Below are 23808 nucleotides of genomic sequence, written 5' to 3'. Positions count from 1 at the left end.
TTCAACCAACCACCTCGCAGCAACGCGCTTGGTGGGTTGGCTCACGGTCCGTTAAGTCGGGCCGAGCTCATCGGAGGCGTCCCGCGTCAAAGGTACAGACGGCATTTTGTTACCTCATTTGGGCCCTCGGGTCGCAAAACATACACCGATCATTGTCGGACAGAAACGCACACGCAATTTGGGCTCTGGGAGGACGGGGCAGCGCGAGATGCAGTTTTCAGAAAGGGTGGTTGTCGTTTTCCCACATGACCCATGGAGCTTATACCTGAGCCCGGGAACAAGGCCTGCTACTTGTCGCGTGCTCTCCTAGCTAGCTCATATAGTTAAGTAAAACAAGAACGCCGGTTTATACACCACCAATTAAAACTCGCTCAGAAACCCTGCTCTACCTTACACAGCCCCACCCCCCTTCCGTCACAGAGCTCCGCCCTACCGACCACCTTTTCTAGAATGCACTAGAATGTGAAAACGCGCACGCGCAACTTGTGCCTAGTAGGGAAAACTTAGGCCCAGCACCCCCTTCCTCCAGCGGTCCGAGACACTGACTTCCGCCCTCTTACCTTCGCGCCCTTTTCATTCGCTCTCTAATTGAGCGGAAGTGCTGGATCCGCCCCCTTCAGGCTACGCACTTCCTGCGCGTTCACGATTCTCCGCCCTCCTCTCCATTTTTCTTTCCCGCCCTGCCCCGCGGCCCGGCCTGGGAGAGGGGAGGAGTGGGGTTCCCAGCAGCACCCGCGGCGTCGCTCGGGCCCGTTCCACGCCGTCGCCGCTGCTGTGGCCGCCGCCTGGCCAAGGGATAAGACGCTTGCAGCCCGCGGTGTGAGTGAAACTCGACGTGTGCCCTGCCGCGAAGATGGAGGGGCCCTTGTCCGTGTTCGGGGACCGCAGCACTGGGGAGGCGATCCGCTCCCAGAACGGTAAGGGCGGGCGAGGCCTGCGGCGGGCCCGTGGCGGTGCGCCACCCTCCCCTGCCTCGCTGGGGCCGTGGCTGCCGTGCTCACGCCTTCCCTTCTCTCCCCAGAAAGGGCCCCCCGGGTGGCACGGGCGGCGTCTCCGACCCGCGGCGGGTCTCGGCGCTTCGGGGCGGCAGCGCTTTCTTCCCGGGGCGCGGCATTCCCGAGGGCGCCGCGCGGTTTTAACGAGAACTGCCTGGATGCTGCGGTCTTGAGGCTGGCGAGGCGCGCCCCGGCCTGGAGGGCGGGCTCCGCGCACCGACACGTGCCGCCGCGCCTCGAGTCCCAGAGGGCCGGTGCCCTGCGCCCTTTTGTCCTGATGCTAGTCAGGAAGGGTGTCCACCGCAATCTCTGGTCTCCTTTTAGGGCCATTCACCAGGAAGAACTGGCTTTAATGTCTCGTTTTACTGAGGGGCGAATGGCCATCGGCCACTCTTCAGACGACTTGCCCGTTGTTCCCCTGCAGGTTCAGTCCGTACCCCACCTGTAGCTGACCACTTCTTGTAACAAAGCTGGTTGACGAAGTTTTTGTTGAATGTTAAATGGTAAACTCATTTTATCTAGTAAACTTTAACCGCTTAAAGCATTGTTGAGATGGTTTACACTTCAGAAGTCACAAATGCTAGTCCATCGTACCGTCATTTGATAGATTCCTATTTTTGTCGTGAACAAATTTGCAGTATAGTCAGAACCTTTGGATTACCGCTTTTTTTGATTCACAAAGTCTTGTTAATTTTAATAGAAGTTTTTTTTTTTTTAAACTTGCCAGAGTCTGAAGGAAAAGGCTGATACGTATCTTTCTCTGTTCTGTGTGGAGTGGCAGAGTCTGAAATGACGGCGGGTAGATTCTGTTTTAATTCTGTGAGACAGTGAAGTGGGTACTGTGTCTGCAACACTTGGCGTCCCCTTGGCGGTTGAATTCAGACTGTGTGCTCCTAGCCACTCCCCTCCCCATATTAGACTTTTAATAGCGAATTTTCAAATAGTAGATTTGAAAAATTCAGAGGCTGTTGCATGTCACTTATTTTTTTTAGGCTGAAATGATTGTCTCTCGGAATCAAGGATTTTTCTAATTTCATTTCTTTCTTTCATTTCTGCAGTCATGGCTGCAGCTTCGATTGCCAATATTGTAAAAAGTTCTCTTGGGCCAGTTGGCTTGGATAAAATGTTAGTGGATGATATTGGTGTAAGTATATTTAAATATTGTGTTAGTCCCTTTAAGGAAAAAAAAACGGTTCATAAACACCTTGCTTTGTAAATTCTTTGTTTTTATCAGGATGCTAGTGTTGAAAGTATACCGAAGGCGAATGTATCATAATGGGGTTGTTCTAACTTAGGGGATATTCTGTTTCTGTGGGTGATAATGTCAGTTTTTCCTCCCCGGGAAATTTATTAGGATGTAACCATTACTAATGATGGTGCGACCATCCTGAAGTTACTGGAGGTGGAACACCCTGCAGCCAAAGTTCTTTGCGAGCTCGCTGACCTGCAAGACAAAGAAGTGGGAGACGGAACTACCTCCGTGGTAGGTAAAGACTAATAGCTAAATAGTAGTATTCGGTTTAAAGTCAAACTTTCAGAAAGTGAAGCCAGGGGTAAGTCATTTGTTTTGGGGGTAGTGGTTCAGAAACGAAATTTGAAGACTTGTGGTTATAGCTAGTTTGTACAATTCAAGTAGAAGAGAAACTTAAGAGATAATATAATCCTCACTTTTAAAATTTTCGCGAGTTTTACGAATTTTTTCTCAGCTAGTATTCATACATCACGCAGAATTTTTTTTAATGGTTTCTTTTTAAAGGAAAAAAAAGTGTCTTTTTTTTCTCCTCCCCTCACAGCCTGAGGCCCAGGAATTCCTAAAACCTTACCAGTTTTTTAAAAACAACATGTTTTTATAGTTTAAAGGCTGACAAGTGATCTCATGAGTTCAAATGGGAGTTTGAGAAAGTTTGTAAACGCGATCAGTAACAAGATTTAAACTCCTCGAAGATCACCCAGCACCCTGATGTAGTAGAAACACTGTTATTTGGTGAGGAGCAAATAATAGTTTGCTGTAAAGAAACAAGCAGTGGTTTGTGGTAGAAAATGGTTGTTTCTAGATTAAACTTTAATCCATGGAAGAATGGAATCTACCTCTACTAAAATAGCGATAATGGTCTTTGTTAAGTAACTTGTTTATGATAACATACTTTTAAAAATATAACTAGTTTTACCCAAAAGATGCAGACAAAATTTTTTCAAAGTATTTTTTGATTAAAAAATAATTTTTGAAAAAAAAAAAAAAATAATAATAATTTTTGGTGCCCTTAGAAGGATGATTTTTAAAATAATAGCATAAAATAGTACAGATCAAGAATTCCCTGGCGGTTCAGTGGTTAGGACTCTGCACTTTCACTGCCGAGGGCCTGGTTTCAATCCCTGGTTGGGGAACTAATATCCTGCAAGCTGTGCACAGCCAAATAAATAAATAAATAGTACAGCTAATCTGAGTGGTCAGGCTCTTCATTTAGCTTATGTTGAGCACTTCATCTTGAAGAGTAATGGATGTGTCTCTTATTGTTGTACTGTAGAACTAATTTATGGGCTAGAACACTTTCTGATACTTATCTGGCTTGAGCCATTTGCGTATAAAATACCATGTAGGGGTGTCTTTTTTTCTGGTTTCTAATAAGCGGTTATGCATTTCACCACTGTTACCATTCTGGTTCTTAATATCTGATGTGTGTTAGTGTTGTTTTTACATATGTGTTGCACATGAGTGTCAGGCTATTATGAGGGTAAATGGATGTTTTCTCTGCAGGTTATTATTGCAGCAGAACTTCTAAAAAATGCAGATGAACTAGTCAAACAGAAAATTCATCCCACATCAGTTATTAGTGGCTATCGACTTGCTTGCAAGTAAGATTGTTTACGTTCAGAGAAAATTTTTTGTATTATTTGATGTAATAGTTGCCAACAGTCTGTTCTTTAAATGTTTCAATTAATGACTAAATATTACTTTGAAAAAGTTGTATTTTAGCATTTAAGTAGTTAACATTTGAAGTAAGAAGTTGGGCCAGTATCCTTTTCTTCCCATTTGACTACCACATTATCTCCTAATAGTAGATTTAGTGGCTATGCTTATGGGATAGATTAAAATTGCCGTGATCTGAAGAGGGAGGATTATTTGTGTCCTCCTCCTATATGAAGTGGCTGAACAGAAAATTGCTGCCTCTGACATCTTGACGCAATGATAAAGCAAAAATTTTGAGTATTTATGTTTTCTTCCCCACACTTCAAACAGGGAAGCAGTGCGTTATATCAGTGAGAATCTAATTATTAACACTGATGAACTTGGAAAGGATTGCCTGATCAATGCTGCTAAGACATCAATGTCTTCCAAAATCATTGGAATGTATCCTTGTGATGGTCCAGTAAAGTTTAGGCTTTTTTAAAAGTAAGATGCTGTGTTAGTTTTTGTGCCAGATGATGCTATATTGAAATTGCCTGTTCCCTTCTTTCCTAGGGGGAAAGGTAATACAAAGTGTATGTAAAAGTAGTATGCAGATAGTGATAAATAGTTCTCTAACATTTTGGTGGCATATATAATGGTTGTTTCTTTGACGAGATCGCTAAAAGGAAGTGCCTTTGAATTACCCCTGATTTCCTTGTGCACCCACTGTCCACCCCGAGTCTCTTGTTCTCCTTAACTGTTGGCTTAGAAGTGGTGATTTCTTTGCTAATATGGTGGTAGATGCTGTACTTGCTGTTAAATACACGGATGTCAGAGGCCAGCCTCGCTATCCAGTCAATTCCATTAATATTCTGAAAGCCCATGGGAGAAGTCAGATGGAGAGTATGCTCATCAATGGCTATGCGCTCAACTGTGTGGTGGGATCCCAGGGTAAGGCTTATGGTTTGATTTGGTCATGTAACGAGAATACTAAAGGATGAAGTTAGCTGTTCGTGGGCTGTATGACTACGTTTTCAGGGGAACTCTCCAGGCTGTGCATCTACTGTTCTTTAGTGAAGCCTAGAGAGAAAGGAAATGGTACATAAAGCTGCCAGTTCCTCTTTTGTAATTTAATTACATTTTAACTTAAGAAAAATGCAAATTAAAAGAAAACACGTGTTTAATGCCGTTTAAGTGTTTGTTTCTAAGGTTAAAAGTAATAAAATCTAAATTTGTGTGTTTACATGTAACAATTTAAAAATCTCTGCAGATCTCTAAGGATAGGTGTGTTTTATGAAAGGTAACCATATTATAGTTACTGTAAAAGGTACTTAACGTTATGTTCAATTTTAGGCATGCCCAAGAGAATAGTTAATGCAAAAATTGCTTGCCTTGACTTCAGCCTGCAGAAAACAAAAATGAAGCTTGGTGTACAAGTGGTTATTACAGACCCTGAAAAACTGGACCAGATTAGACAGAGGTATGTTGAGAGATTCATTTTTGACCTTGGACTGGGGGTGTTTGTAAAGTACCCTTTTTTAGAGCAGGTGACAGTAAACTAAAAAGGACGAGTGGTAGGTCTAATAGGTAGCAGCAGGGTATGATGATTAGGCAAGTAGTTTTTTTTTTTCAAGTGTGAGTGTCTTGGAGGACTTTAAAAATTAACATTTTTAACCAAAGTTTTAACCGAAGTCAAACTATATTTTACCCAAACGGCCTGGAAAATTAGAAAACATGGTGATGATTTAAGAGAGATTTGGGTGATACATGAAAATCAACATTTCATGGAATTTTGGTTTTATGAATATATTGATATCAAGGCTTGAAGATACATCCAGGATTGTATTTCCTCAAGTGGTACAAGAACCAAACAGTATAGTGTTGACTCTGCCAGGTACCAGGTAGTTCATATGGCCGTATCTATCTACCGGCACGCTAGAGAGCTAGTCAGGAAGACGTACTCCCTTTTTTTTCCTTCGTTTTTTGTCCGCACCATGCGGCACACGGGATCTTAGTTCCCCAACCAGGGATCGCATCCCCTCCTGTGGAAGCATGAAGTCTTAACTGCTGGACCACCAGGGAAGTCCCAAGATGTACTTTAAAATCTATCTGCATGTGTACTCTTTCCATCAAAGGTCAGCCCCTCTAGAATAAGTATTCCAGATCCTGTTGCCTTCTGCTTTTAGAGTCTTGCTTCCTCTATTCTTTCTCAACTGCATCTTCACCTGCTAATTCTACTCTTCGTTCCTTTCTGGATTCCACGTGTACCTCTCATCACTAAATAAAAGCTTCTTGTGCCCCCACCTGTTCCAATTACTTTCTATCCTTCCTCGGTTCTTTATAGCCAGATGTCACAAGAGTGATTTACACCAAAACCTTCCTGGTGTTTTATTTCTCATACCCTTTTCAACTGTGTTCTCCACTGGAGGACCATTTGCTCAGGTCACTAGTGATTACGGCTGTGAGATTCATTAGACGTGTTCAATTTCCACTTGACCTTTATCAAGCCTTTGACTGCTTGAAAGACACTTGGAGGATAGAGCAGCTTTGTGATACTACGTTATCTGTATTCCTTTTCCTGGGTGGCCAACGTCTCTATGCTGGAGACTCCCAAATCTATTTCTCTGAGCTTTAATTGATTGAATGCTTCTTAAGCATCTCAAAGTCATTATGTCTAAAATTGAACTTGTGATGATACGCCCAAATCTGCTGTTTGCCATTTTAGTTAGGGACCCCTCTATTCAGGCAGAAGACTGGGAAATGTCTAACTCCTTTTTACTTAATACTCTTTCCCTTTCTAATCTGTCATCAAGACCACTTGATTTCTATCTATAAATTAAATCGCAAATTCACCTACTTTCTATTTCCATTTTCTTGTCCAGACTATTGCAGAGGCACCCAAGCTGGTCGTCTTGGTTTCAGTCTTGTTCCCGCCCAGACGATTCTCCTCACAGCAGCCAAGTGGATCTCGTTGCTTGCAAGGCCAGAACCTTTTGGAGGCTTCCCATCACTCTAGAATAGGTTTTTAAATTCCTATGTAACTCTTTTTACTGTGCTCTAGCACGGCTGAAACTAGAATCCACCAAAGCTCTACTTCCACAGGCCCCTAAGAGTGTTCCTTCATCTGCCCAAAATATATTCTGTCCCTACTTGTTTTGACTGGTTAATTTTTTAGTTGACAAATCTCTCAAAGAAGCTTTTCTTTCCCCCTCTATCTGAATTATTCTCTGCTGTGAGCTCCTATACTTTGTCTTCCTGGGGCTTAACCACAGTTTCTAACTATGTATTTCTGTGTCTTAAATTGTAACCTCTGAAGGTAGAGGCTGAATGATTTCCTTTGCTTTATAGCCCCCATCCTTAGTATCATGTTTGACATACAGTATTTAGTGTATATACAGAGAGTTTTATTTTGAGGTTCACCTTTAACTCATTTCACTTTAAAGATCCTTTGTTCTCATCTACTATTCTTTGAATAAGTAAAATGGCTTCAACTGTCTATATATTGGCTATTTTTCAAATCTGTTTATGTTTCCCATAGTTTGTGATTTCCGTTGCCTTCTGGCAGTTTTACCTGAGTATCCCAGAGGCTTCAGACTCATCTTGTTGAAACGGGAACTCTTTTGTCATCTTGCACCCCAACCTTTTAGTATTTATTTCACTCCAGGGGTCAGTGGCTGAACCTCCCAGTTACCCAAGCCATAAACTTTGACTTACCTGCTCAGACCATCTATTCTCAGATGGACTCACCTCCAGTTATCGCCTTGTTGTCTTCATTCCTTCATGTTTTGAAAACACAGATTGATAACATTACTTTCACTTAAATATAGTAAAACAACTTCTCAGTTCAGGCTCTTAACATCCCTATAAGGTTCTTCATTTTTTGATCCCACCTGCAGTTTCAACTCTGGAGCCCTCTGGTAGCTCCAGACCTTTAGCTTTCCTTGTCCCACCTGCCAAGCTGGATGCATGGCTCTCATGCACTTGTGATCTCTGTGCTGCATTGAGTAACGTTAGCCCTGGAGTTTGCTTGTCCCAGATCCTTGGAGGCAGGGACACTGCTTCCTTTCTAACCACAGTTCTTGGTTAAGAACTCAAATTGGGGTGGGGGAGAGCTAACTGGTAGTTTTTAATCCCTTTCCTGTAAATTGGACCGATTTAAATTCTGGTCATAGAAGGGAGAGAATAGTTTTTTTTCTTTTTTTTTTGGCTGCATTGGGTCTTTGTTGCTGTGCGCGGGCTATTGCAGTGGCTTCTCTTGTTGCAGAGCACGGGCCCTAGGTGCACAGGCTTCAGTAGTTGGCAGCTCGCGGGCTCTAGAGCGCAGGCTCAGTCGTTGTGGAGCACAGGCGTTAGCTGCTCCGCAGCATATGGGATCTTCCCAGACCAGGGCTCGAACCCGTGTCCCGTGCATCGGCAGGCGGATTCTTAACCACTGTGCCACCAGGGAAGTCCCTAGTTAATATAATTCAATCTGCAATTATTTTGTGAAAAATACTTAATGGAAATTCGAGCTATATTTAACATAAAAAACACAGCAGATAACTTTTGCTACTCAAATACTTCACCTTCGTAGAGAATCAGATATCGCCAAGGAGCGAATCCAGAAGATCCTGGCAACTGGTGCCAATGTTATTCTAACCACGGGTGGAATTGACGACATGTGTCTGAAGTATTTTGTGGAGACTGGTGCTATGGCAGTTCGAAGAGTTTTAAAAAGGGACCTTAAACGCATTGCTAAAGCTTCCGGAGGTGAGTCTCCTCCCGGCTCTCGGATACTGTTACTACACGGGACCATGTCCCTTTACATTGGATGTTAACAATAAGCAGCTCCAGAAACATAGCAAGTGTTTTGTTTTGTTTTTTTTCCTCACTGTTGTGGCCTCTCCCGTTGTGGAGCACAGGCTCCGGACGCACAGGCTCAGCGGCCACGGCTCACGGGCCCAGCCGCTCCGCGGCACGTGGGATCTTCCCGGACCGGGGCACGAACCCGTGTCCCCTGCATCGGCAGGCGGACTCCCAACCACTGCGCCACCAGGGAAGCCCAACATAACAGTTTTTACCTTTTACTTCCTTAATGTTTTGTGCTACAAATACATGTGTAGAGGCGTGTTTTAACGTAACTGGGCAAGTTCTTTTACTTGCTCCACCTCAAGGTGACATGTTTCCATCTTAGGATAAAAGGACACTTGCTTGCCTGATGCTTAACTGTAAACCGTAACCTTAAACTTACCTTTATATGGCACCTCTATCATAAATAAAAGTGTCTGAATCTAAGGCAGGATTTGAAAATATTCATGAGAGAACAGTGTTTACAGATCTTTGTAATTATTTTAATAGCAACTATTCTGTCGACCCTGGCCAATTTGGAAGGTGAAGAAACTTTTGAAGCTTCAATGTTGGGACAAGCAGAAGAGGTGGTACAGGAGAGAATTTGCGATGACGAACTGATCTTGATTAAGAAGTAAGAGCGACTTTCTAAATTACAAAGCTCTACAGATTTTATTTATTCATGAGTGAAAATAGGTCACCTTCCCATTTATTTGCTGCTATATAGTCTTTCAGTGATATAAGCAGTTATACGCGTGGGATAAAATAATGTTGGGCCATTGTAAATTGAGGTGAAGTAACCGTTTCATCTCTTCTCCGTGGTCAAGACATTGCTTCCATGTCTAAATGTCGCGTGTAAGCAGGATTTAATCAAGGCACTTAGCTTGAATTTCTACACGGATTTATTAAAGCATTGATTTGAGAATTTCACTGTTTTTTAAATAGCACTAAGGCTCGTACCTCTGCGTCGGTCATCTTACGCGGGGCAAATGACTTCATGTGTGACGAGATGGAGCGCTCTTTACATGATGCGCTTTGTGTGGTGAAGAGAGTTTTGGAGTCAAAATCTGTGGTTCCTGGTGGTGGCGCCGTAGAAGCGGCCCTGTCCATATACCTCGAAAACTACGCAACCAGCATGGTAAGAACGTCTGGAAGCCCGTTTTCGTTTCTAGAAGGGCATGGCACTTTGTTCATATGAATACATCTCTTCTGCGACCTTAGCTGCCGCTGTGGGTTTTAATTTTCTTCCTTTTGTGAAGACACCGCATTGTCTTTCTTCTTAGGGCTCCCGGGAACAGCTTGCTATTGCCGAGTTTGCAAGATCTCTTCTTGTTATTCCCAATACTCTGGCAGTTAATGCTGCCCAAGACTCCACAGATCTGGTTGCAAAATTAAGAGCTTTTCATAATGAGGCTCAAGTTAACCCAGAACGCAAAAATCTAAAATGGTAAGCATACTTAACATTTTTCATTGTCAGCTGTATATCATATGTGGTAGTTTGGTTTTTGTTTTAAACTCGTGAAGGACGATGACTAGTGATCATTAGCGTTGGTGTGTCTTGGTTATCAAATCGGATTCTTCACCTCTCCCTGCTGCTCTGGGCAGTCATTTACCTACGGTAGGAAGGTTCCAGAGAGGAAATTATTTTTGGGTGGTCCACACCTGTTTTTAAGCAACCTCCTTTTAAGATATTAAATGATGTTTAGAAACAATTTCTTTACTACCATCTAGGCTTTCTGCACCTCTTTCAGTGCTGAATTTGTTTATCCATAATCAATTACTTTAGACTTCAAGGGATCTACTGTAAGGTCCCAACGTTTCCCAGGGTTAACATTTGAATGGAATAGCTGGCACTAATGAGATTACCACCTAGTCAACTTTTAAAATATTTATTTGGCTGTCCCGGGCCTTAGTTGCGACGTGTGGGATCTTCAGTTGCAGCATGCGGGCTCTTAGTTGTGGCGTGTGGGATCTAGTTCCCTGGCCAGGGATTGAACCCAGGCCCCCTGCATTGGGAATGTGGAGTCTTAACCACTGGACCAGCAGGGAAGTCCCCCTAGTCAACTTTTAAAGGGGTGGAATAGGATGGGTGTGAACTATGAAAGAGGCCATTTAATAGGTTTTTTTCTAAATTGCAGGATTGGTCTTGACTTGGTCAATGGTAAACCCCGAGACAACAAACAAGCAGGGGTGTTTGAACCAACCATAGTTAAAGTTAAAAGTTTGAAATTTGCAACTGAAGCTGCAATTACCATTCTTCGAATTGACGATCTTATTAAATTACACCCAGAAAGCAAAGATGATAAGCATGGAGGTTACGAAGATGCTGTTCACTCTGGAGCCCTTGATGACTGATTTCTTTTATTTATGACAATGTTAGATGCAGTTATCTTGTTGTACCTCGAGTATTACACATTAAAGTGCAAAAAGCTGTCAAGTCTTGGGATTCTTGTCAAGTGGGAGATAGTTTCCCTCCTCACTTTGGTCCTCTGATTTCACTAACTTAGTATTTTATTAGTTTAAAAAGAAACGAGGTTCAAGTATAGTTTAAGCATAATTAATTGTTAAGCAGTTTCATCCTCTCAGAACACACATTGCTATTCCCATCCCACCCCCAATGCATAGGGCAGCAACACCACGATGTCCACCCTTGCGCTCCATCGTGTGTAACAGGGTAACAAGAATCCGGCAGCCAGATGCTCCAAGAGGATGGCCCAGGGCTATAGCTCCTCCTTCAGTGTTGACCTAAGGGGTAGATAAGATTTGTATCATTTATTTTTCTCTGGACATAAAGTTAGAATCCCAAACTTGTCTTTTTCCTCTTAATGTCATACCAGTTAACTACCCTTTCAAACTGTTTTTTTTTGGGGGGGGGAGGGCTGGTACGCGGGCCTCTCACTGTCGTGGCCTCTCCTGTTGCGGAGCACAGGCTCCGGATGCGCGGGCTCAGCGGCCATGGCTCTCGGGCCCAGCCGCTCCGCGGCACGTGGGATCCTTCTGGACCGGGGCACGAACCCGCGTCCCCTGCATCGGCAGGCGGACTCTCAACCACTGCGCCACCAGGGAAGCCCCTGAAACTCAGTTTTTAGTTCAAGTTGCTTAGGAAGTGATTTGTACCCTTGTGACATCCTTTCTGACTACCTTAGTTTAAGACTTAAAATACCCTCTTCCTGTGGGAAGTGAACTAATGCACACCAGTTTTTGGCCGTAGGAAAAGCAATAACATAAGTGAACTCCCGAGTCCCAACAGCAACTTCCCTAGTATCCAGCCATTACTGTATGGCCAATACCTGGGACACATCCTGTGTCTTGCTGTTTACAGTATTAAGATTGCATTGTGAATGTTCATTTGCAAGCTCTCTTCAGGGCTACTTGCTCATGTTTACCTTCTCTGGGTTTAATCCAAGTTCTTTAGCTATTGCAACAGAGACGGCTGCAAAGGCTTCATTGATTTCAAATACATCAACATCCTCCAGCGACCAACCTGCTTTTGCAACCTAAAGGAAAGGTTAATGGAAGAGAGGTCTTGTAGAAGCAGAGTATACTGTATGCTATTGAAGGATCTCTTGAAAATGCCACTTTGAGTTCCAAGTGGTAACACATTTTGCCTTGGTGACGCCAATTCTAAAAGGTTTAAGGATAAAACACCCTTTGGAAATTCTATACTATCTTCAGATTTGAACCACTTAACACCTGTTACGTGTACGTGAGGTTATAGAGCAGAACTAGTTGCCCTATAAAGCAGATGATCCAAATGCTGGCTGCTCTTTGTGGGAGGGAAGGAACACTGTAGATAGCTAAATGAATGAGCTCATTTAAGGCTAATGGGAGGGTGTCTTTTGAGACAATGCAAATGAAGCCTGATAGGAATAAATATGAAAACAAAATCAAGTTCAGTGTCGGCATTTTGGAGTGGGAAGGGTCTGAGTGAAGCTTTGAAGGAGGTAGAAGTTAAACATTTACAAGTTATTAGCCTGGTCCCAAAGAGGCTTTAGCAACAAAAAGGACAGGTGCTAACATTGGAAATTAAACTCACAGCTTGCTTTATTGCTGGAATTGGTCCTATTCCCATAATGGAAGGTTCCACACCTGCTTGTGACCAGGAAACTATCTGTGCTAGGGGTGTAAGCCCTCGGTTATCAGCTTCTGACTTCTTCATAAGAACCACCGCTGCAGCACCGTCATTTATTCCTGTAAAACATGAATGTCTTAATTTCCAAAACAGTGCTCACTAAGTTACATACCTGTGTCTGCTTTCTCCAACACCTGAAGACATGGGTTAAGTTAATACCTCTTGACAAGATGATAGACCACAGAACATTCCAATGGGATAAAGAAGAAAGATTAAAGCAGTGGGGGAGGGGAGATTAATGAAAAGAAATGGAAGAAATAGCCCAGACCTCATAGGAGGTAATGGGAGTTCCTGGTTTTGGAAAAGGACAGAGGTGGTAGATAAAATCTGGAGTTCCCCAATTTGCTTTTTCACTTGTGTGTCTAGTTAGGATACTGCAAGGAAACCAAATCCATTTTTCAGTATATTGTACAGGTTAAGTCATAAATCTAAATGTGAAGAAACAAATGATCACAACTACATTTTTTCCTAAAGCAACTGAAACCAGGTTTTCGAATAATTTGTATATAAATAATTGATGAAATGCAATTAAAAAGGTATTAACTTAGTAGACCTAGCAGAAGAGAATACTCCCACAACTGCCCTTCAGAAAATCTAACCTGAAGCATTAGCTGGGGTGACTGTTCCTGTTCCATCTGTGAGGAAGCAAGGCTTTAGCTTAGACATGGCTTCCATGTTGCTCCCATGGCGAGGAAACTCATCTGTTTTAACTTCGGTAAGACCTGAGAAAAGAAAATCATTACCCAAGATTAGTACAGTTCCTCAGACATGATATAGAAGGATTGACATTTGGAAGAAGAGGTTTATTATAAAATACTTTTATTCCAATAGGAAAGTACACACTAGTACAAATTACTGTATGTTAAGACATTTTATTAGCATTGCCTTCATGAGTGTTTTCCATATCCAGACACCCCTTTCTGAGGAAGGCAGTTACAGGGACTTCTTTTTATAAAAGGTTGCTAAGATTTGGGGTATATAGGTCTTGGCTGGTTACTACAGACTGGATCTAGGGTGTCAAAGCCAATCTCATAAAGGCTGGGCATAATCGATGTCAGTTATCAGTAATAGAACTTGACTGGAGCATTCCATATTAGAGAATAGCTAAGTGGCCCCAAAAGATCCACCCTCAAATATGAAACGCACACAGAAGCAACAGGAAGTAATGGACATTTGCTTTGGAGGAGATTGAGCCTGTAGGTGTAGAAAGGTCGGTTGCTTTCTCCAGTTTCTCCTAAAACGCTCCATCTACATAGCCATGTGGAGACCCTGGGCGAAAAGTGTCGATGCTGACACAGCCTCCCATTGTCTCCTCCCCCACCTCACATTCAGATCTATCCTGAATATATCTTTTCTTTGCAACCTGAAAGACATAACTGAGACACGATGTATAAACACTCCTATATGTTATTCTTTTGAATATTAATAATTTACTTATAAATTGCCCCGTTGATGTTTAAACCATTATGACTGGACTTCCCTGGTGGCACAGTGGTTAAGAATCCACCTGCCAATGCAGGGGACACGGGTTCGAGCCCTGGTCCAGGAAGATCCCACATGCCACAATTAAGCCCGTGCACCACAACTACTGAGCCTGTGCTCTAGAGCCCGTGAGCAACGACTACTGAGCCCATGTGCCACAACTACTGAGCCTGTGGTCTAGAGCCTGTGTGCCACAACTACTGAAGCCTGCGTGCCTAGAGCCCGTGCTCCGCAGCAAGAGGAGCCACCACAATGAGAAGCCCGCGCACCGCAACAAAGAGTAGCTCCCGCTCGCCGCAACTAGAGAAAGTCCACGCGCAGCAACGAAGACCCAACGCAGCCAAGAATATAAGTAAATAAATATATATATATTAACCTTTATGACTTATATACCCACCTTTCTTAGAAGATACAAAAACTGGTACAATCTCTTTGTCAAAATGGCCAGCTTTCTGTGCACTCTCTGTCCTGTTCTGGGACAGAACTGCAACCTTGTCCTGATCTTCTCTACTCACTTGCCATTTGTTGGCTACATTTTCAGCTGTGAAAGAAAAAAAATAGAGCAAAAACCAAACATTTTCAGGAACTGGCTTTTGGTAGCTCAAGTTTTTCACCTTTAAACAAGCACTGAGGCCCAACAATGGCAGGCTCGCTAGTGGACTGAGACAGTGCTCTGCGGCAATCTTGCCTCCCCCTGAATGTGGAAAGGTTGCAGTGATTCTTAAGAAGCCATTTCCTTTCTTCCTTCTCTTCCTTTCTATAAAATAACTTTCGGAAATTTCCTTTATGTGGCTTCACCAACTGTTCATATTTTTTGCCCCATTTGCTTTATTCTCTCTGAACCATTTGATGGAAAGTTGTAGACACCATGCCCCTATATCTCTAAATTTTAATTTCAGTGTATATTTTCCCCCCACAAAGGCCATTTTCTTTCTTTTTTTTTTTTTTTTTTTCCAGTACGCGGGCCTCACTGCTGTGGCCTCTCCCGTTGCGGAGCACAGGCTCCGGACGCGCAGGCCCAGCGTCCATGGCTCACGGGCCCAGCCGCTCCGCGGCACGTGGGATCTTCCCGGACCGGGGCACGAACCCGCGTCCCCTGCATCGGCAGGCGGATTCTCAATCACTGCGCCACCAGGGAAGCCCCAGGCCATTTCCTTACACAACCACAGCTACCAAAATCAGGAAATTGAACATTGATAAAATACTATTATCTAGGTCTTCCCTTGTGGCGCAGCCTCCTTTTCTTCTCTCCAGTGCTCTGCCCCACAAACTTAGCCACCTGAGCAGCCCCAAACTCTGACCTCTAGCTCTCCACTTCTCTGAAGCCACTTTTCCCCAGATAGAAAGTTTGGAAAGCACCCCAGGTAGAAATCTAGTTACAGTGGGTCTTTCCCTTCTTTCAAGAGCTCAGCTTCGCATGATTGTTGGCCAGCGTTTGAAAACGGTTGGTTGATATACTCTGAGCAGTCTTATACCTGTTTATAGTAGGAGGTCTAGCCTTTACTAATTACTACATCATGGCCTGAACCAGTATCTTTTTTTTTAAGCAACAGAAACTTATTTTCCCACAATTCAGGAGGATAGGTGTCCAAGATCAAGGCACCAGCAGCCTTGTTTTCTCCTGAGGGCTCTCTCCTTGGAAACCTTCTCACTATATCCTCACATAGTCTTTCTTCTGTGCCCACATCTCTGGTATTTTGAACTCTTTTGATAAGGATACAAGTCAGACTGAATTAGGGTTCAGGCTAAAAGCTTCATTTCAACTTAATCACCCCTTAAAAGGCCCCACCTCCAAGTACAGGTCACATTCTGAGGTCCTAGGGGTTAGAGTTTCAACATAGGAATTTTGGAAGAACACAGTTCAGTCCATGACACCTCGGAAAGGGCTGGGGAGCTAAATTTTTCATGACCGTCTCCGGTGATGTTGAGGCAGTTAGCTGGACTACGGCACTTTGAGAAACTCTGACACATTAGGCCCTAGTACAGCACACATTGCCCGCGAGGCCCAGCCGTCGGTGCTGCGGCTCTCAGACCCACAGCGACAGAGACGCCCTGAGCTTCTCACTGTCCCCACATCTCCATGCCCTCCCTCCCTCCCAGGCTCTCGCACACACTGGTTCCCTCTGCCTGGAACCTTGCCCTTCCCTCCTTATCTTTTTCGCAAGAATTCTTCTCACAGAACCAGAGCCGCTGCCACGCATCTGAGCAAGATGCTTAACCGCTCAGGGTTGGGTTCTTTAACTCACAGCCTAAAATGTTCTGAAGTTTTACATTTATATGCAGTAAAGGCAGGAGTTCTTGTGATCTTCCAGTTGCTTTGCCAGTACACCTAGACCACAGGAGCCTTCTAGACGGATGAAGACCTGACTGCGTAGTGCAACAAAGACAGACTTAGGTACCAGAAGTACTAGTTCATCTCTGATATTGCCTTTGCCAAAGCCACTCTTTGTGAGCTCTGTTCTGTCACATGGTAAAGTGAGAGTCTGATCCAGAAGAACTCTGAGGCACCTCCCACTGCTAACATCCCCGACAATCAAGGAGTCACAAAGGACAAAGGGAACACCTCCCCACTTGCGTTCATCGAATGGGAACTATCCGTCATCAGGGATACAAAATGATTAGGACACGGTCCCTGCCCTGAAAGAGGAAAGCACCTGCAAAGCCGATTATTATAGGATCTTTTTTAAACTTTTTACAGTTAGTATCTTTTCAGCCATGTTTGCCTTACCTGTAATGCCCATATGATAGTTGTGAAATGCATCTGTAAGCCCATCACAGACCATACTGTCAGTTAGTGGTGTATCCCCCATCCGGACTCCTGTCCTCAAGTGAACCAAGTGAGGAGCCTGGAAACAAATACAAATAGATTAGGCTTGGTTGTAACTAGTCCTCTCCTTAGGATCCCACTCAAAACTATCCAGTGGGACTTCCCTGGTGGCGCAGTGGTTAAGAATCCGCCTGCCAATGCAGGGGACACGGGTTTGAGCCCTGGTCCGGGAAGATCCCACATGCCGCGGAGCAACTAAGCCCGCGAGCCACAAACTACTGAGCCTGCGCTCTATAGCTTGCGAGCCACAACTACTGAAGCCTGCACGCCTAGAGCCTGTGCTCTGCAACAAGAGAAGCCACCGCAATGAGAAGCCCGTGCACCACAAGGAAGAGCAGCTCCCACTCGCCGCAACTAGAGAATGCCTGCGCGCAGCAACGAAGACGCAACACGGCCAAAAATAAATAAATAAATAGTTATTTTTTAAAAAACCAAAAAGCTAGCCAGTGATTCCTCAGTCTTCACCTAGTTCCCCCTTGTGACCCTTCTCCCCTGTTCCAGTCCATGTTCCTCCTCACCCAGGGCCCAGGGCCTGAAGACCCCTGGAATCAACAGGCTACTCCACCCTTCCTACTGCTGGAAACCCATTGCTCTCCTCCCTACCCATTTCCAGTCTTCCATCAAACAAACCTACGCATTCTGTGTCCTGTTTCCTTAAAAAGCTCATTTATGGGCTTCCCTGGTGGCGCCGTGGTTGAGAGTCCGCCTGCCGATGCAGGGGATGCGGGTTCGTGCCCCGGTCCGGGAAGATCCCACGTGCCGCGGAGCGGCCGGGCCCGTGAGCCATGGCCGCTGAGCCTGCGCGTCCGGAGCCTGTGCTCCGCAACGGGAGAGGCCACAACAGCGAGAGGCCCGCGTACCGCAAAAAAAAAAAAAAAAAAAAAAAAAAGCTCATCTATGCTTTCCAAAGAAGCAACTAGTTATCTATTAAATGAAGAGCTCATCAAAGGGCTTAAGTGATGGTAACAGTGTGTTACTTATTTTGATGGGACACATAATGCCTACAGTGAGAATAATCAGGTTGCTTAATTAACTGATAGGGGGAGATTTCTCAGTAGGGGATCCTCCTAACTCCTACCAACTCCATAGCAGCTATCATAGAATGGAAAGACTTAAGAGTCAGAAGATCTCTATTGGAGTCCAGGCTCTGGGCCTCAGTGTCCTTACCTGTAAATTGGGAATAATACCAAGACTAAGGGCTGTTATGTCTGCGTGTTTAAAAGCACAGCTATTAGTACAGTCCCATCAGAATCACTCTATGTTTGCTACTTTCACTCTGCCTCCTCCTGAGCCTCAGCAAATGTGGGGCTGAGTCGACCTCTGCCTGCGGGATCCCCAGGTGAGACCCTGAACTTCAGGAAGCAGGGGATATATTTTTTCCTTTTCACCACTGTGCCGATTTGAGGGATGGAACTTTGTGAAACCAATCCCACCTGGCAAGCCTATTGGAGAAAGGCACTACTCAGTGGTCCTCTTTTCCATGTTCTGTACTTACCAAAGGTCAACAAAATGTGGTCCCTGGAATACTCCCTGTCCTGTGCAGGAAGGTAAGGGGCATCATCTGTTTTTAGCTTTTACTCACAATGAGAAAGAAATTTAAAGTGAAGGATACCAACTGACTAATGTTACAGGTTTAATTCAGAACATATTTTATGCTTTAGTAACATTTAATTTTATGTATTTATTTTATTTATTTAATTTTGGCTGCATTGGGTCTTCATTGCTCTGTGTGGGCTTTCTCTAGTTGCGCTGAGCGGGGGCTACTCTTTGTTGCGGTGCGTGGGCTTCAGTAGTTGTGGTGGTGCACGGGCTCTGTAGTTGTGGCTCGTGGGCTCTCGAGCGCAGGCTCAGTCGTTGTGGTGCACGGGCTTAGCTGCTCCGTGGCATGTGGGATCCTCCCGGACCAGGGCTCGAACCCGTGTCCCCTGCATTGGCAGGCGGATTCTCAACCACTGCGCCACCAGGGAAGCCCCAGTAACATTTTAGAAAAAAAAAAAAATTCTGTTCCAGTCACACTGGTTGATAGGCTTTTTCTTCAGCCTGGATTTCCCATCCAATTTGAAGAATAATTAATAATCAGGCAGGGATCAAGGTTCAATGCGTTTTTTTACTTGTTCCCTGTTTGGTTCAAGCTCTGATACCACTGGTCTACCCTGCTATGGCAGTGGATGAGAGTTTATCAGTGAGAGGCCAGCGAGAGCCACCTCTTCAGAGGCCTTACCTTGCTCATGTTTTCCATGCCTCCTGCGACCACAATGCTGGAGTCTCCTACCACTATGGACTGGGCTGCAAGGCACACGGCTTTTAGGCCTGACCCACAGATCATTTGGCAGCTCCATGCTGGAACAGAGTAGGGGATTCCGGCACCCACACTGGCTTTTCGAACAGGATTCTGCCCACAACCTGGAGGAAGGAACACAGAGGCCTCTCAGCAATCAAAGAGAAAGATAAAACGTTGGGATGAAAGTGAATGCAAAATCAGGAGATTGCCAGCTGGCTCTCCTGCCACTTCCCAGCCAAGCCAAGTCAAGTTCCCAGCAGAGGCAAAGACTTGTGTGGACCTCACACCCGTCCCAGTCTGACCATTCAATACATATTATCTTGTGCTGTTCTACAGATATTTTATTAATATAAGCTTTCGGGGCTTCCCTGGAGGTCCAGTGGTTAAGACTCCACGCTTACAATGCAGGGGGCGCAGGTTCGATCCCTGGTCGGGGAACTAAGATCCCACATGCCATGTGCCAAAAAATAAAGTGAAACAAAATATTTAAAAATTTATGAACATAAGCTTTCTTCTCCACAAAGAAGTTATTAATACTGTAAGAAGGGACTGTCTTCCTGATCTTTCTCTAGGGCTTGAATAAGTGCACACTCCCTTATAAACAGAGGGCAGCACTTGGGCATTATTCCTGTTTCTAACTACGGTTATTTGCTTCCTTGATCATGGCTTAAGACACCTGGGCAGATAAGAGGGTTACTTAAAAGAGGAAATCTCCGCTAAGAAGCACTTCTTTCCTTGCTTAATATCCATCACACCATGATTAACTGGTTATGTAATGAGATATGTACAAAATCAGAACGGACAATACCTTTCTATAATTCAGCTGTGGGCACTTCCTTCAGGGAATGGGAAGAAATACATCACATACTTAAGTTAATCAAAGTGGCAGAGAAGGGGATGGAGTGGAAAGTTTCAAATATCTTCAGTTGCCATTATCTGTTATCAACAGGTCAGTGTTTATACAGCGGCCGCTCTATTGCAAATTTCAGGTGTACCCGTACCGAACACCTCTCCTCAGTGAGTTTGTTGGAAAAGAACTAGCAAATGGGTCACTGAGAAAAATTTAGAGATTATATTCATCATGGTGTTATTAATCTGGGATTAGGCTGGAAGCCTAAAATTTGAGATTGAAAATAGACGCAGGAAAAATTATTATTTTTAAAAAATATTTATTTATTTATTTGGCTGTGTCGGGTCTTAGTTGCAGCCTGTGGGATCTTGTTATGGTATGTAGGATCTTTAGTTGCGGCATGGGAACTCTTAGTTGCGGCATGTGGGATCTAGTTCCCTGACCAGGGATCAAACCCAGGCCCCCTGCGTTGGGAGCGCGGAGTCACAGCCACTGGACCACCAGGGAAGTCCCAGGAAAAATTATTAAAAAACCAGTATCAAAATGTTCTCTGGGACTTCCCTGGTGGCGCAGTGGTTAAGAATCCACCTGCCAGTGCAGGGGACACGGGTTTGAGCCCTGGTCCGGGAAGATCCCACATGCTTCGGAGCAACTAAGCCCGTGCTCCGCAATAAGAGACACCACCGCAATGAGAAGCCCACGCACCGCAACGAAGACCCAACGTAGCCAAAAATAAATAAATGTTCTTTGAATTAAATTCATAGGATACTAGTTAATAAAGAAGAGATTAATATTATTTAACGTTCCTGCTTTTTTTTTTTGGTGGTACGTGGGCCTCTCACTGTTGCGGCCTCTCCCATTGCGGAGCACAGGCTCCGGACGCACAGGCTCAGGGGCCACGGCTCACGGGCCCAGCCGCTCCGCGGCACGTGGGATCTTCCCGGACCGGAGCACGAACCCGTGTCCCCTGCATCGGCAGGCGGACTCTCAACCACTGCACCACCAGGGAAGCCCAACGTTCCTGCTTTTTAAGCTACAATGAATTACATCTGTATTTAAGTAAATAACTCCTTTATAAAACTTTTATGTATTTATTCATAATCCCCATCTTCAGGTACTTAGAGTAGTGGTGGACATAATTAACTAATGGTCTAGCGTTTAGCAGAAAGTGAGGCCTATGAGACTGAGGATTCCTATCTGATACGCACACTGCTTATCCCCAGCTGATAGAACAGTGCCTGGAGCACAGCAGGTGCTCAGTAAACATTAGTTACATGATCCTGGAGGGTACCTGTGTAGGAAGGAGGTAGGACAGATGTGGGTTGAAGGCTGTGATCCTGGATAACTTACTCAAACTTACTCTCAAACTTTCATTTACTCGTTCATAAAATGGAGAGAATATGATCCAATAATTGACCTCCTGAGAGGATTAATGGAAGCTAAACACAGGGCCTTTAAAGGCCCAGCACTTAGTAGGCCCTCAATAAACATAGCAATTATTTTTATTGTAATTGTGTGGAGATACCACAGAGGTGAGATATGGAAAACAGAAACCAGGAGTGGAGGACCCTATGGCAACAGAGTAAGTCTAAGTTGTGGGTCTGGGAAGAAGAAAGGAGGGGGTGGCCCCAAGGCCACCTCTGGGCCACCAGTAAAGTTACTCATATGCTTTAAAGCCCTGGAGAGTCAGGAGGAAGTGGCGTGCTTCGACTTTAAGGCTGCCCAAAAGGACAAGGTGAGAAAGGAGAATTAGGAAGAGGAACTACAAAACCACAGAGTAAATGCACAGAAAAATGGGCCGGGACTCAGATAAGGTAAGGACCAAAGTTGGCCGTAAGTGAGCGTGACCAATTCTCACTAGGAGTAATTAAAATTTACGCTACTGAGTGAGCGCGATACTAGTTAAGAATGACCAATTAGGAATTGTCAGTGGTAGTGGGTCTGTGAACCTAGTGGGACTCGGAAGTGAGCTGGGACACTGGTGATTCACCTACGCCAGCCCTCCAAGGGTGACGCGCCCCTGTCTGGGAGCAACCCACCTTGCCGGCTCAGAAGTGAGCCCTCTGCGGGCAAGGACTGACCTGTGCTGGTGGAGCTCTATCCCCAGCGCCTAGCACAGAGCAGGGCACAGAGGAACTCAATATGTTTCTATCGAATGGGTGACACTTTAGGGAAATACGGAAGGCCCTGCAGACTCTCCCATGTGTCAGGCTGACCCTGCTTCTAAAGAAAGAAAAGGCAGTGGAGGACGGTGATCTAGGATCACGTAGGAAAAGTATATTAAAGACGCTTAGCGTTAAGCTGGAGAGAAGCTACTGTTGGGGCTTGACAGAGGGGCGAGAGGAGGTATTCTAACAGAGGGAACTCCGTAAGCAAATGTACGGAGGCAAGAACACAAGCTTCTGAGTGTTGGTGGGGGGCCGGGGGACGGGAGGGTTAATGGACTGCTTCCAACAACCTGACCTCTCTGCTGGGGTCACTGTGGAGTTACCTGCTGCCAAAACGTGTCCAAATACGACCTCTGATACCTCTTCGGGAGCCACAGCGGCCCTTTTCAGGACCTCTCTGATGACAGTGGAGCCCAGGTCATAGACAGGAACGGTGGATAAGGCACCATTGAAGGAGCCTAGAACAGAAGGGAAGGCGAGGGCGATGGAGAGAGCGCCAAGGGCGGAGGCGGACCGGAGGCCCGGTGCTTTCCCCCTGCACAAGCGCCCACTGCATCTCGTCTGGGCACAGAGAGAGGAGCGTGGGTGCCTCGCAGCAGCCGATCCCCGGGGAGGCGGCCCCCAGGCCGTGCGGGGAAGCCGCGGACCCGCGAGAAACCTACACATCCACTCCCCAAATCCGAGCGGATGGGCACGGCCCACGCTTTCCTAACAAGAGGGGTCCACACTCTCGCAAGTCCAGGGCCCTTGAAATCTATACAACACTAAGGACATTTGGGCAATTCTCTGTAATCCTCCTTTGACTAACGCGACCTCTGCCCAGCGCCCCGGCACCCACCACCCAGCGGCCCCGCCCCTGAGGCCACAGGGCTGAGAAGGTGGCGTCTCCTGAGGCTGGCCAATCAGGGGCCTCCCCAGCCAATGGGAGAGCCGGGAGCCGCAGTGGCCCTACCCAAGAGTCCAATCAGAACACTAGGAGTGGAGTGGACCTCACCGCGCGAGGAGGGGGCGGGGAAGGCAGGCGGGCCAAGGAAGGCGCGAGGCGCCGGGTGCCGAGGGTCCCGGAGATCCTGGGGGTCCCCGCGACCGGGCCGGGCAGGGCCGAGCTCGCGGCTCAAACCCCACAACGGGTCCGCCGACCACTCACCTATGATGGTCCGCGCCGCCGAGACAATAACCACGGGGTCTGAGTCTGCACTCATCCTGCCGCACTACTGCCTCTCGAGCTACGGACGGCCCAGTGCAACCGGCTAGTGAGCAAGATCCAGCCCCGCCTCTGACATGCCGCGCTGGGGGCGGGGCCTCAGGCCGCCCCACCCACCGCCGGTGCGCAAGCGCGAGGGCGGAGCTGGGTCGGGC

At 45.6% G+C, this 23808-nt stretch overlaps 2 protein-coding genes and 2 non-coding genes across 5 annotated transcripts; 3 read left to right on the top strand and 1 right to left on the bottom strand.

The window, feature by feature from the left end:
• Window positions 1-31: 31 nt before the first annotated feature.
• On the top strand, window positions 32-11146 carry TCP1 (t-complex 1). 2 transcript variants are annotated; one of them, XM_059083760.2, is made up of 13 exons: window positions 32-92; window positions 621-917; window positions 2054-2139; window positions 2350-2478; window positions 3751-3848; window positions 4234-4344; window positions 4652-4833; window positions 5236-5362; window positions 8456-8631; window positions 9220-9343; window positions 9655-9847; window positions 9993-10156; window positions 10848-11146. In XM_059083760.2, exons 2-13 carry the CDS (start codon window positions 854-856, stop codon window positions 11062-11064), a joined length of 1671 nt encoding a protein of 556 aa, XP_058939743.1. In that variant the 5' UTR covers window positions 32-92; window positions 621-853; the 3' UTR covers window positions 11065-11146. The 2 variants fall into 2 exon arrangements, with proteins under 2 accessions (XP_058939743.1, XP_066867213.1); XM_067011112.1 differs by lacking the exons at window positions 32-92; window positions 2054-2139 and having other exon boundaries at window positions 703-917.
• Window positions 4019-4156, top strand: LOC131740307 (small nucleolar RNA SNORA29). The gene has a single exon (XR_009330898.1). It is a non-coding gene; the product is annotated as a small nucleolar RNA SNORA29 (small nucleolar RNA).
• LOC131740305 (small nucleolar RNA SNORA20) lies at window positions 9411-9542 on the top strand. The gene has a single exon (XR_009330896.1). It is a non-coding gene; the product is annotated as a small nucleolar RNA SNORA20 (small nucleolar RNA).
• Window positions 11034-23808, bottom strand: ACAT2 (acetyl-CoA acetyltransferase 2). Its single transcript, XM_059083766.2, has 9 exons — window positions 23597-23808; window positions 22773-22907; window positions 19372-19553; window positions 17052-17169; window positions 14721-14864; window positions 13441-13563; window positions 12746-12900; window positions 12096-12206; window positions 11034-11454 (listed from the first exon to the last, which is right to left on the bottom strand). Exons 1-9 carry the CDS (start codon window positions 23649-23651, stop codon window positions 11284-11286), a joined length of 1194 nt encoding a protein of 397 aa, XP_058939749.1. The 5' UTR covers window positions 23652-23808; the 3' UTR covers window positions 11034-11283.

The sequence above is a fragment of the Kogia breviceps genome, chromosome 13 (assembly GCF_026419965.1).
Source record: "Kogia breviceps isolate mKogBre1 chromosome 13, mKogBre1 haplotype 1, whole genome shotgun sequence".
Classification (NCBI taxonomy): domain Eukaryota; kingdom Metazoa; phylum Chordata; class Mammalia; order Artiodactyla; family Physeteridae; genus Kogia; species Kogia breviceps.
The sequence above is the reverse complement of the archived record's forward strand: the minus strand, read 5'-3'. Positions and strand labels throughout refer to the sequence as shown.